Consider the following 12,414-nt stretch of genomic DNA (forward strand, 5'->3'; position numbering starts at 1 on the left):
CTTTCCCCTTTCCCCTTTCCCCAATCCCCTTTCCCCTTTCCCCTTTCCCCTTTCCCCTTCCCCCTTTCCCCTTTCCCTTTTCTTTTCCTTTCCTTCCTTTCTTTTCTGGACTGACTGAGGTTTTCTGATCAGTGAGCTAAGCAGGGACTGGAGTTATGTTCCCAGTGGGCCCATGTCTATGTCTCCTACACAGGGTACAGTTTATATAGTTTATTCATTAGGCCCAGAGCTGTGAATGGAATGTTTTTAGGCTTGCTATTGTTTTACAATATTTAAGAGTTTTTCAAAGTAGGAAACACATTTTATATTCAGTCTTTAGCTCCAGGGATCTTCCTCTCTCCAGTGTCTTGTTTATATAGGAGAAACATTTAATTATATTATCTTATTATAATGGTTCTTTATTTATAAACGCAGTTGAAATGTATCACTTTTCAGTCTCTGGGATTTTGTAGTAAGCTCTGTAGTGAAGTGGTTTGTAGTGGAAGTGCTCTCTGGGATTTGTTCACTCTCTTGATTGCATTACATTGACTTGAGTAGCGTTCAGTGTCCTTTCTTACAGCTGGGCATGAGGTCACCCTTACTTTTAAAGTCTTTCTCATCAGGAGCATTCTCATCCTTTTATGTCTCATTTGAACTCCTTCTGAGAAACTAAGTCTCCCCCCATCCCCGCCCCAGTCTTTGGAACTTTGCTTCGAAGAATATTCTTTTGAACAGATAAATGAATTGTAATCGTATGGCCCTTTAAAGTTAACGTGACCCTGTCTCTGTATGTGTCTATGCACTATTACCATAGACTTTAGATGTTGTGACATACTAGTATTTTAATAACATACATTTCAAAGGGAAGAAAATATATATGTCTTCTTTTTCTACAATTCAGATGGCAGTTTGAATGCTTATTGCAAGTGAGCATTTTTTCAAGCCTGAAAGTAGATGAAATAAATAAATTAATTCTGTATTCTAATCAAGAGAAATTCTTAGCAGTTGATTTCTCCACAGGCATTACTGAGGGTAATTGTGACTTCCTTGGTGCAGAAAATACAACAACAATGTGAATACAACATGTATGTTCTTTGGGAATTAATGCAGTGACAGTTATACTTTGGGCTTCAGTGGTTTGACATTGGTGGTCTGAAGTGTCCCGTGGCCACTCCCCTTTACCCAGGCTCTTCTGCTCTACCCTGCCCATCTGCACATTCTCTGAACATAACTTTTCACATCGGTAGCCTTTGCAAGTACCATTTCCTCTCAGACTTCTCTCACGAGTCTATTACCATACATTCTGAAACATTTCTCAAGGCGACCTGATGCCCCATTTTGCATTAAATGAGCAAGTGAATGAACACGGGCAGAATGGACAGTGTCCCATGATGCTGAAACCCTTGTTGTCCAGCACAACTGGATTTATAGTCCTGCTTCTTGATGGGTGGCTGTGAACTTGGTCAGGCTGCCTTGCTACTCAGAGACTGAATTTACAGATTTTAAAACAAGGATGATAACTGTTTCTGACTAAAAGATGTATTTGTAGTCCTTTGCCTAGACCATTTGGAATAACAGTCACTGCTGAGAGAACTGTTCTGTGTATTTTATTCAGTTATAATGTGGTTGAATCGTAAATAGATTACATGTTACTATTTTGGATGACAAACCATATGCCTGCTGTGACCATCACCAAAAATTTCTCACAAATCCAATAAATAAAATATTAAAGTTCGCATAATAGGGAAATGGTGATTTGGATTTGTGTTTTAAGAGAAAGATGAAAACCAAGGGACAGACTGAGGGGGGGGGAACAGGGAAAGGAGAGGAGGCGGGAGGAGTAGCAAGGGAGAGACCAGGGCAGGGTTTTCTCAAAGTGAGAATCTTGCAAGTGACTTCTAAAGGGTGGGCATAGGTTGTTTTCAGTGTCCATACTTTTTCCCCGTGGTTAGCAGACATCTTGGAGACAGACTTAAACTTACAGACTGGTGATTTATCCAGAAACTTATTGTATTTAGAATTTCTTGGAATTACTTGGGAGTCAGAAGCAGGAGGATCTCAAATTATTTGTATTTTTAAAGAGTGCCAACACAAAAAGGAAAAGCAGCTTCACTGGGAAAGTTTAAATATCCATCAATTGTCAATTTAGAGTTCACTTAGAGCCACTAGTATGACATTGCCATTGTACCAAGCAGAGTAACCTCTTTGTGCTCTCTGCCTGATGCACTGAGCTTTAAGGCATCATCTCCAGCCTACCTCCACCATCATCAGACAATGAAGATAGAGATCTCAAAGTCCTCCACCATCATCAGACAATGAAGATAGAGATCTCAAAGTCCTAAGCATCCTGAACCTGTAGATAAATGTTTACTTTTGTTTACTGTTTCCACTTAGGTAGTGATGTATGCAAAATTTTTACAGCACAGGGTTGAGTCCACAAGAGTTTAAAAACTCCTAAATTACCTGAGATTTAATGTATCAACGTTTCTCTTCACTTGAACTTTTTGGTTCATCTGTTTTATTGCCTTGCATCCAACAGACACCTGTATTCGCTAACTTTCCTCATCACTTTGACAAAAATGCCCAGAGGAAAGAACTTAAGGAACGATTTATTTTACTCATGGTTTGTCAGAGTACAGTACATGGTGGCAGGGAAGTCCTTGCAGCATGGAGAGCAGTAGACAGCTGTGGCTTCATGTCACCACAGAGCAGGAGTGAAGGGCTTCAAGCCAGGTGCCTATAGGCCTATAGCACCTATAGACTGTGAGCCAGGCCCCATATCTGAAGACTTGCATAATCCCCTCAAAACAGTGCCATCAGTTAGGAACTACGTTCTCAAACCCAGGACTATGTGGGAAAATTTTTACATTGAAACCCCAATGACAGCTTCTTTCACCTATGTGAAGGTTTGATTTATAATTTTTAAGGCCTCCAGGCAAGCTGTCATTGGACACTAGTCTCCTATGACATACAGGCCATCATTTTGATTCTCTGTGTCACATATACAGAGGAGGCAAACAGCCTACCAGCATTGTGAAATAAAGTAAGAGATGCGTAATTAGTTTGTAAATTGTATGGCTGTATATTTAAACAGGGTATTACTCTGCACAAGGATAGGCTGAATTATGCGTAACATCCTCTCTTAAGCCTTCATGTACTTATTCTGCAGTTCCTGTCTCTGGAATGTCCTTCAAATTAATTTCTAGTCATTGCTGGTCTGAAAAGCCTTTATGCACATTTCTTTATACCAATTGTCATACGATATTAAGGCCATTTTTTCACATCTCTGTCTTCTGTGAAATTCAGAGATAAACCTCCATTTTTATTCTGTGCTTGGCATACAGCTAATACTCAGTAAGTGTCTACTGAATTGGATTGGGTTGATTTGAATAATATTATCATTGTGTCTGTCTTGAAGGACAGTGTCCATGGCTATCCTATTATTTAGGATTATCGTCTGGTAACTGACCACCCTTGGAACTTGTACACGCTTTTATGAAAATAGAATTCTGCATCTTTTGAAAGGAAATGATCAGAGTTCCCAGGTATATTTATTTGAAATTTTATCTGATAAAGAGGAAAAGAATGTGAATGTAAGATATTTAAATTTTCAGGCACTTTTATAAAAGTGCCTCATTAGTGCAGTAGGAAATGAGTCAGCCTTTCAAAAATACTTTTATTTGCTGAAGGAGACTTAAGCCTTTGGCTTCCACTCCTCAGGCTCCCTTGACTGACCTGGAGTTTTCTTTTTAACAGCTGGTTTGCCATCCACCCCGTGAGCATGAACAATACCAACCACCTTGTAAACAGCGACAATATGGGCTATGCAGCTTACCTTTTTGAGCAAGAAAAGAACAGAGGCTATCTGCCTGGACAGGTGAGAATGAACAGTGCTGAAATCTTCATCTTGAGTCAGTGAATGGAGTCAACAGTCCATTCAGATTTCAAGAATATGGTGTTCTCATGGACCCCATGAATATGCTTGGAGAGAATGGAGAGAATTCACTGTTTGGGAGGAATGGTTAAGAGTGGTTAAGAGTGATTAAATCCAGTTCTGGAGGACAGGATTTAGTTCTTAGAACCTATATCAGGAGCCTCACAACTACCTACAACTCCAATACCAGGGGATCTGACACCCTCTTCTGGCCTTTATGGGAAATTCTTGTGCAGGGTGTATACACACACACACACACACACACACACACACACACACACAGAGTCACCCATCACCTAGTTCTATCTATCTATCTATCTATCTATCTATCTATCTATCTATCTATCATCTATCTATCTATCTATCTTCTATCTATCTATCTATCTTCTATCTATCTTCTATCTATCTATCTTCTATCTATCTATCTATCTTCTATCTATCTATCTATCTATCTATCTATCTACCTGTCTTTTATCATCTATTTACCTACCTACCAACTTACCTACACCCAGTATGGAAAGAAATGTTTTTTTGTTTTTTGTTTTGTTTTTATAATTTATTTTTTCTCAAATCGTAATTCATTCACACAGGGGTTATAAACACAGAAAGGCAGGATGTGGGGAAGGGAATGACACTGGAGTGTGGGTGTTCAGGGAGAATACAGATATCTTCAGAACCGGGTATCGGCTGGGTGAAGGTTCAGGGGACAATTCACTATGACTCTGCCTACGACTTGCTTGTCCTTATCTAAGTTGGTATTGTCTGCCAAGGATACCTATTTACAAGGTCTATGACTACTCAGGCTTGTAAATTTCCACGAAAGCTGCCTGTTTACATTAGCTTATAGCCATCTGTTTCAATGTTTTTCCACTGAGACCCAAGACTTGGTGGTAGTATACATGTATGACAAGCCTATTGCTGATTTTAGGCCTATGGCTGATTTTAGGACTTCAGTGTGTAAGCAGGGCTGCCCCTGACATCTCCTCCCTTCTCTAAGTATAGAAGGGCTGTGGCAATTCTAAACTTGCGAAGGCAGGAATAGAGGCCTGACCTCCAGTATTTGAAGGGGACCTTGTAATGACTCCAGTCCCCCTGTCGTTGTCCAGTGAGGCATGCTGGCCATACCCATCCCAATGTCTTTTTCCTGGAGAGGGGATAGTTTTGACATCAACCCCTATGCAGTCAGGCTTGTCCCTCAGGGAACCCAGATAGATATTTTTATCTTTTATTTATATTCCCTTGCAGTGCTTAGCCTCGCAGCCTAAGCAAGAATTCAGATCGCCTGTCAGAGGGGGTTCTGGGTGACCCCTCTCTGCTTGGTCTAGGGGCAGAAGTCCTCCCTTTTAGGTTGGGTGGAGATGGGTTTTGCAAACACCCTGTATAAAGTAACAACCTCCTCTTGAGTCTCGTGGTCCTGCATAGCTAACTTATGATAATGTATCTGAGTAGGTTTTGCTACCAAATTATTTACCTGTTGTATCACAGAGTTAGTCTGCCTATTTGAGGGCCAGCGACCAGCAGAAAAAAGCAAAAAGAACCCAAATAATGGTCCCAAGATGGGAGGAAATAGGGTTGACAACCTTGGAGAGGCTGAAAACCAATTCTTGTACCAGCATTCATCTGTCTCTTTCCCTCTCTGAATTTTCTTAGGGCCTTCACTATCTATTTCATGCTCTCTTTAACCCTCCTTGTCTTGTCTATGTAAAGGCAACCTTCTTTAAGGGCTGTACACAGTCAAGAGCTGTACACAGCCTTTTCTATTGTAATAGAGTAAATCAAGTCCAATAAGGATCTTTGCGATTTTAGGAGGTCTCTTCAGACAGCGAAATGAGGATTTCTTCAGATTAGTGATGTCAATCTCTAGCTGTTTGATGTTCTTGTCAGTGGCCCTTCAAAGGTCTGAGTAGTATAAGTTCGGAGGCCAGCATCTGGATTAGAACTTCTAACAGCAGACATCACGGGTGATTCATTTTTACCTGGAAAGGAAAAAGAAGGGGATTCTCAGGGAGATTTCTCTTCCCTGGATGTAAAATAAATTGTTATTCATTGTATTTATGGTTGGGCCTGGCTTTGTGGGGGTATCTATTTTTTTTCATTAATCTTTTTGGTAGCCCGTTAGCTGTGCTTTCTGTGGTATCCGACAGGCATATCAATCCTCAGCCCCATAAGGGAATTGGGTCTGGGCCATTCCCTTTAAGGGTAAGAGGGTCCTTCCCCATATCTGTGGCAAAGTTTTGTTGGTCTCGGTGGTGCCAGAGGCAGTCAGCACTGGATTTGCCATGAGCTTTCAGCTTTAGAGAGATAAAAGTGAACAAGGCATGATGGAGAGTATTTCAGGGGGACTCCTTCTGAGAGGGTACCATTCCCCCTCTTTTGTTTTTAAAGCCAATTTTTCAGAGTAGAAAGAAATGTTTTAAATGATAAAGGTACAATTTGCTCTGCACAGCAGATGTTTCTTGCATTGAAGGATTCATAAATTTATAACCAATTACATAAGAAAGATTAGTTTTTTAAAGATTTATTTATTTATTTTATGTATATGAGTACAATTATAGCAGTCTTTAGACACACCAGAAGAAGGCATCAGATCCCATTACAGATGGTTGTGAGCTACCATGTGGCTGCTGGGAATTGAACTCAGGACCTCTGGAAGAGCAGTCAGTGCTGAGCCATCTCTCTAGCCTAAGAAAGATTAGTTTTATATTTTTTGTAGCATAGTGATAGTTTTTGTTCAAGCTGGTAATATGATACACTGCATTGACATTAATTTTAGTTGTTCTTGCTATTAGAGTAATATGGACCTTCTTAGTGGTAGAAAACCACGAAGAAGATAGACTATGAGACCTTTTTATTGGATCTGGATTTCCTAATGAAACATTCTTTTCAAGGATCTTGATCTGGTATTTTTTTTCAATGAAACCTAAAGGGCTGGAAATATGGCTCAGCAGTTAAGAACACTGGTTGCTTTTTTCGAGGACCCAGGCTCAATTCACAGAACCCGGCAGCTTATAGCCATCTGTAACTCTAGTCTCAGGGAATCCAATGTCCTCTTCTGGCCTCCACAGGTACCAGACATGCACATGGTGCATGGATATACATGCAGGCAAAACACTCACATACATTAAAAAAAACAGTCTAAGCCAGCAGCAACCCTAATCCGTGACATCTCTGACCTTGAAACTTACATAGTAATGAGATCAGAAATCAGGAAGCCTGTTGTCCTACTACAGTAACCTCTTAAACTATGGACGACTAGTGACGACAGATAGACAGGGAGACAAGACACTGTTCTGTTTGGCCACTGGCTGGAAGCATCAGATTCAGAAATATAAAGATGATGAATATCCAAGGCCCTAGTGCAGAATAAAGATTCCATTATATAGACAGTGGCCTCATTAAAACATTCTTCTCTTGTAGACAAATCCCTCCTAAACAAAACCGTATTTTCCGCCCTCTCTTGTTAGCTTGCATTTAACTTTAGCCTATTTTTTCCTGTCTTCCCGCCTCCCCCAGTCTGTTCTTCCCTGCCTCCCTTCCTTTCTCACATTCCTTCTTATCTCTTTCTATTCTATTTTTGAGAAGGCCGTAGATGCTATCTAGGCTAACCTTGAATTTGTAATCCTCCTTTTTTAGCTTCCCAACTTTCAGAATCTCAAGCATGTACCATGATGAAATTTGGGGGAAAGGTTCTCATTTATACATTAAAAAATCCATGGCTTTCTCGAAGAAAACTGGAGATGTTTATTGGGAAACAAGCTGGGCCCAAATGGTTGCCTGGTCTGTCTCTAATCTGGTTTAAGAAAAGAGTTGCTCACAGCAGGCCAGCCAGGGCAGTGAATTTCAAGGGCAAGTACATCTCTGGGCTTCAGGTAAAGCATTCAGACACTAAATGGAGTGCTCCACATTTTGTAACTCAGTGTACTCTGCATTTTGCATCAGTTTGTTTGCATTAGAGGAAGGTATGCTTTTGAAAGGATCCATTGAAAACTTTTGTCAATAATTGGATTATTTTCAGTAATAATAAGTGAATATTGCTGGCAGCATGAGCCTTTTCAGAAATAAAAATTTTCTCAGAATATCATATACCCTCTTATTGTCTGCGTATGATTTTGTCTGAGGAATCAGAGATATGTCAGCTAGTAAAATGCTTCTTGTGCCTGAGTTGAATCCCCAGCATTTGAGCCATACATTGGGCATGCTTCTAATCTCAGTATTAGAGAGTCAATAGCAGGTAGATCCCTTGGGTTCACTGGCTGGTCACCATAGCCTAACCACAAATGACAAGTTTGTGAGAGATTGTGTCTCAAAACCAACCAACCAAAACTGAACGAGGAGGATGGCTTCTGAGGAAAGATTCCTGTGTTTGATCTCTGCACCTATTTATACACGTGTTCATACAGAAGTTTTATGAGTGCATTGAATGTTTATGGTTCTAATGGAAGTCATTACTAAAGAAAATATTAAAGATGGATTTATTTTGACAGGGACCATTCGTAGCAGGCTTTGCTTCATCAAATCTCGGAGATGTGTCACCCAACACTCTTGGCCCACATTGCGTCAACACAGGGGAGTCTTGTGACAATGACAAAAGCACCTGTCCCAACGGTGGGGTAGGTAGTAAGGGCATGCTTACTTCATGTTTGAATATTCATTAATATCATGCAAATGTGTTGTTTCTAAGTATACTCTGGCCTGTTGGACTCTAGTCTCTACTCTTTTTCTGAAGCACCTATGCAGCTTTTCTAAATTTTAAGTGGCTTGTCACAGTTTTTCTTTGTAATGTCAAATGTAGAGGTTGTGTGTAATTCCCTGAACCTGGGCAGCTTAAAATATTTTTACCTTGGAATATTTGAGTTTCTGAGTTTGTACCCAAACCTGTCTACTATGCCATTTTTTACAGATTGTAAACCTATAATTTTTTTCTTTAAAGATTTTTCCCTTTTTTTCCTCTTAAAATTAAAAACTGGTCTTTCTGTAAAACATCAAATAACATGGATGCACAAAATAGTAAAAATACAAAGTCCTTAAGTGTGATAGTTTAATATGAATGTCCTCATAGGCTCATATGTTTGAATGTTTGGTCCCCAGTTGGTGGAACTTTGTGGGAAGGATCAGGAGGTGTGGTCTTTTTGGAGGAGGTGTGTCACTGGGGGTAGACATGGAATTTTCAAAAGATTCATGCCATTTCCTGACTCTTTCTCTGCCTCCTGCTTGTGCATTAAGATGTGAGCTCTCAGCTGCTGTTCCAGGAACCTACCTTTGTGCCCTTAGTCCACCATCATGGACTCTTACATAAACTGTAAAGCCAATGAAAGTCGTTCTTTTATAAGTTGCCTTGGCTGTGGTGTTTTACACAGCAATAGGAAAAGTAACTAGAACATCAAGTACCACTTGTCTCCTTAGTGGTTGCTATTGGAACCCTTCTTCCTGTGTTTGTCTATGCATTCATAAAGCAATTTTTATGACTTATTTACAGATGCTAGGATTTGAATTTTCCATATAATTTCCCTTAGAAATTGTCCTGTATCTACATCCCTGTGGAAATTTTGGAGGTTAGCTATTAAGATTGTACTCTCATTTATTTATTTACCTGCTTTCTCAGAATTCATGAAAGCCTGTTTCAGCTTTCACACAGCAGCAGAAGCTGGCTTCCTGGTTTGCATTTTTAGTGAAGTATCCCCATTGGGTTGCCACTTTTGTTAACTGTTTCTACCTTCCAACCCTACCCAATGAGAAGCAGGGCTTAACAGTTATATTGTTTGTATGTTATTATTTTTAGCTAGAAATTTTCCTTTTTCTTCATTTGTTCATTTCATCAATTTATTGAAATCAAATTAATTTGCAGTACATTTCAAGAATACTTATTAACACCATAATTCATGATGAGATAGTTAAATATATTCACTTGAATAGAATATATGCAGTAGTTTATCAAATGGGCTTGTCTACCCTCTCAGTGGCTTTTTCCATCACTCATGTGTGAACAACTATGGCCCCAACATTCTTTTAAGCCAAGTACACCATTCTTTGACTCTCTGATGGCATAATATGCAAAGAGCTAGCTCTAGATTAAATTTCCATTTTATTATTCATGAAGTTGAACATGGCCTAATATTGAATGAAAATTCATACACACACACACACATACATTGAGAGAAAGAGAGAGAGAGAGAGAGAGAGAGAGAGAGAGAGAGAGAGGAGAGAGAGAGAGAGAGGGAGGAGGAGGTCAGAGAGGCAGAGAGACAGATAGAGTCAGAACATGAATTGCCTGTTCCATCTATAGTTCATGGTACATGCATCATGATGCTTTTTATTGAAAATAAGATAAATTCCAACTCAGCATAGAAAAATGGAAGTGTATTAATAAGGATGTTCTTTTCCTTTTATTTTTCAAATTTAGATACAATATTTGGGCAGTTCATATTACAATAATTTGTTGTATCTACATTCGTCTGTGTTTTTAGATGTTGGAAAATTTGCACCACCTTCCTCATTAGTTTAGATATAGCACACATTGTTGTCAACAGTTGTTGCTCTACTGTGCTACAGAAACCAGAATGAATCCAGCCTAGCGTTGTTTTGGTACCCTTATCTGTTTCTCTCTGCTTGTTCCTCTCTGCCCTCTCCCAGTCGTTAGTGACTACTGTTCCACCTCATTCTTCCACGAGATTAGCTTTCTAGCTTTTACAAGTAAGTGAGAATATGTGATGTTTGCTTTTGTGTGTCTGGGTTATTTGGCTTAACAGAGACCTCTGGTTCCGTCCATACTGCTGCAAACGAAGGGATTTCACCCCCTTTTACAGCAGAATAAAGTTGTAGTGTGTATGCATACCAGGCATCTGCTGATGGTCACTGTGGTTGATGGTAGCTGTTATGGAGTGTTGAGGCAAAGGCTGATCTGCAAAAAATGAGTAGAAGAAGTTCATCTCCTTTACATAGAGAAAAGCAGTATTCTCTTTCCTCCGAAGAGTCCTGAAATCTCTAATATGTTATATTTGTCATAAACGTTACAAAATTTTCCCACTCTATGAAATTTTTTATCCACCATATGTATAGTGTCCCTTCTCTACAGATGTTTAAAATGTTAGGGTGTCAAATTTACTAAACCTGTTCTTTATTATGTTTACATCTTCTTTTTAATTCCCCAGACAGTAACATTTATTCACCTATATCTCTTTTCTGTACATTCTTTGTAACATTTATCATTTTTAAGTATTTGATCAGTCTTCATCTTTTCTGATCTAAGAAATAGGATACAGAGCTAGAGTTGCTAATTTTCTTCCCAGGAGGATGGCTGATTGTTCTAATGCAATCTGAATGAGCTTCTGTGTAAGATACTCAGAGCAAGAGTCCTAGGCAAGCATAAGCAAACACATAGTCAGTGATAGAGGATATGGTCTGGCTTCCAGTCCCAGCTCAGAGTTATCGCCTGTGCAATGTACAGCAAATCTCTCAACCAAGCTGAAACTTTGTTTCCTAATTTTAAAAGGAAGTTACTGGAAGAGATGCGATCTGAAAACATTCCCTGCTCTGAATGCATGCGTGATTATGTTTGCCTTAGCTGTAAATTAAGAAAATGCCTGAAGAGAAATGCTAGAATCGGCTTAGCCAATGTATTTGCTTGGGTTCATGTGTAATTTTCTATTTTTTAAAGCTGTCACTCACCACACTAAGGATCATATTGTCTCACTTTACTCCAGCCTAGCGTGTGCATGGCCAGCGGACCTGGACAAGATATGGTTGAGAGCACACACATTATAGGACGGATCATCTATCAGAAAGCCAAGGTAGGCACAAGCCCAGCGCTGTACAGCTTTGTTTCATGTTGTTCTTAAAAACCCACAGACATCATTTAGTCGGAAGTCCATAATTGCAAGGAAGGCCATGAGCACTCAGGCTGGCCAGGAAGTCTGAAAGACTTTGGTTTGTGAGGTTGCCCTTGGGAGCCATGGAGGACTCTGTCTGATCTGGTTAGACTTCCTAGTGCATTTAAAACCAATCAGACAGGAAAGTGTTCTATTTTAGGATGCTAGAAACCCGGAGTGCATAGCACAGGATGAGGAGACAAATAGACTCTAAAGGTTCAGTTAATGTGGCCCGACTCTGAACCAGTCTCATCTAGATTCTCGGAAATCTCTCCAGTCATTGCTTGGCTAAAGTCATCTGGTTACTTCTGAACTAGGCCTGCCATGACAAAGCTGAGCTGAACATCTCAGTCACTATGAGTTCCCTTTAGTTTATAGACTTCTTTGAAAGGCCAAAGGTTATACTACTTTTCTTTTAAAATAAAACAAAACAAACAAAACACTTTTGCTGAAGGAGGTATTCAGTTTGTGATGAGCTTTCTATGAATGACTCTGCTTTCCCCTTGCTCCTAAACTTGCTTTCATGTATGTGGTATGTATGTATAGGTGTGTGCTTGCTTTCATGTTTGTGGTATATGTATGTATAGGTGTGTACTTGCTTTCATGTATGTGGTGTATGTACGTATAGGCGTGTAC

The 12,414-nt window shown here is 39.7% G+C and overlaps 1 protein-coding gene across 6 annotated transcripts in view; it reads left to right on the forward strand.

Moving 5' to 3' along the window:
* The window catches only part of Asah2 (N-acylsphingosine amidohydrolase 2), a 118,043-nt gene that overhangs the window by 76,416 nt on the left and 29,213 nt on the right, over positions 1–12,414 (forward strand). For all 6 annotated transcript variants that reach the window (XM_028764081.1, XM_028764080.1, XM_028764082.1 and 3 more), the window contains 3 exons: positions 3,736–3,856; positions 8,398–8,523; positions 11,614–11,700. In XM_028764081.1, coding sequence (XP_028619914.1) covers positions 3,736–3,856; positions 8,398–8,523; positions 11,614–11,700 — 334 coding nt within the window. The remainder of the gene's footprint in view (positions 1–3,735; positions 3,857–8,397; positions 8,524–11,613; positions 11,701–12,414) is intronic.

The sequence above is a fragment of the Grammomys surdaster genome, unplaced genomic scaffold (genome assembly GCF_004785775.1).
Source record: "Grammomys surdaster isolate TR1022 unplaced genomic scaffold, NIH_TR_1.0 141, whole genome shotgun sequence".
Lineage (NCBI taxonomy): Eukaryota > Metazoa > Chordata > Mammalia > Rodentia > Muridae > Grammomys > Grammomys surdaster.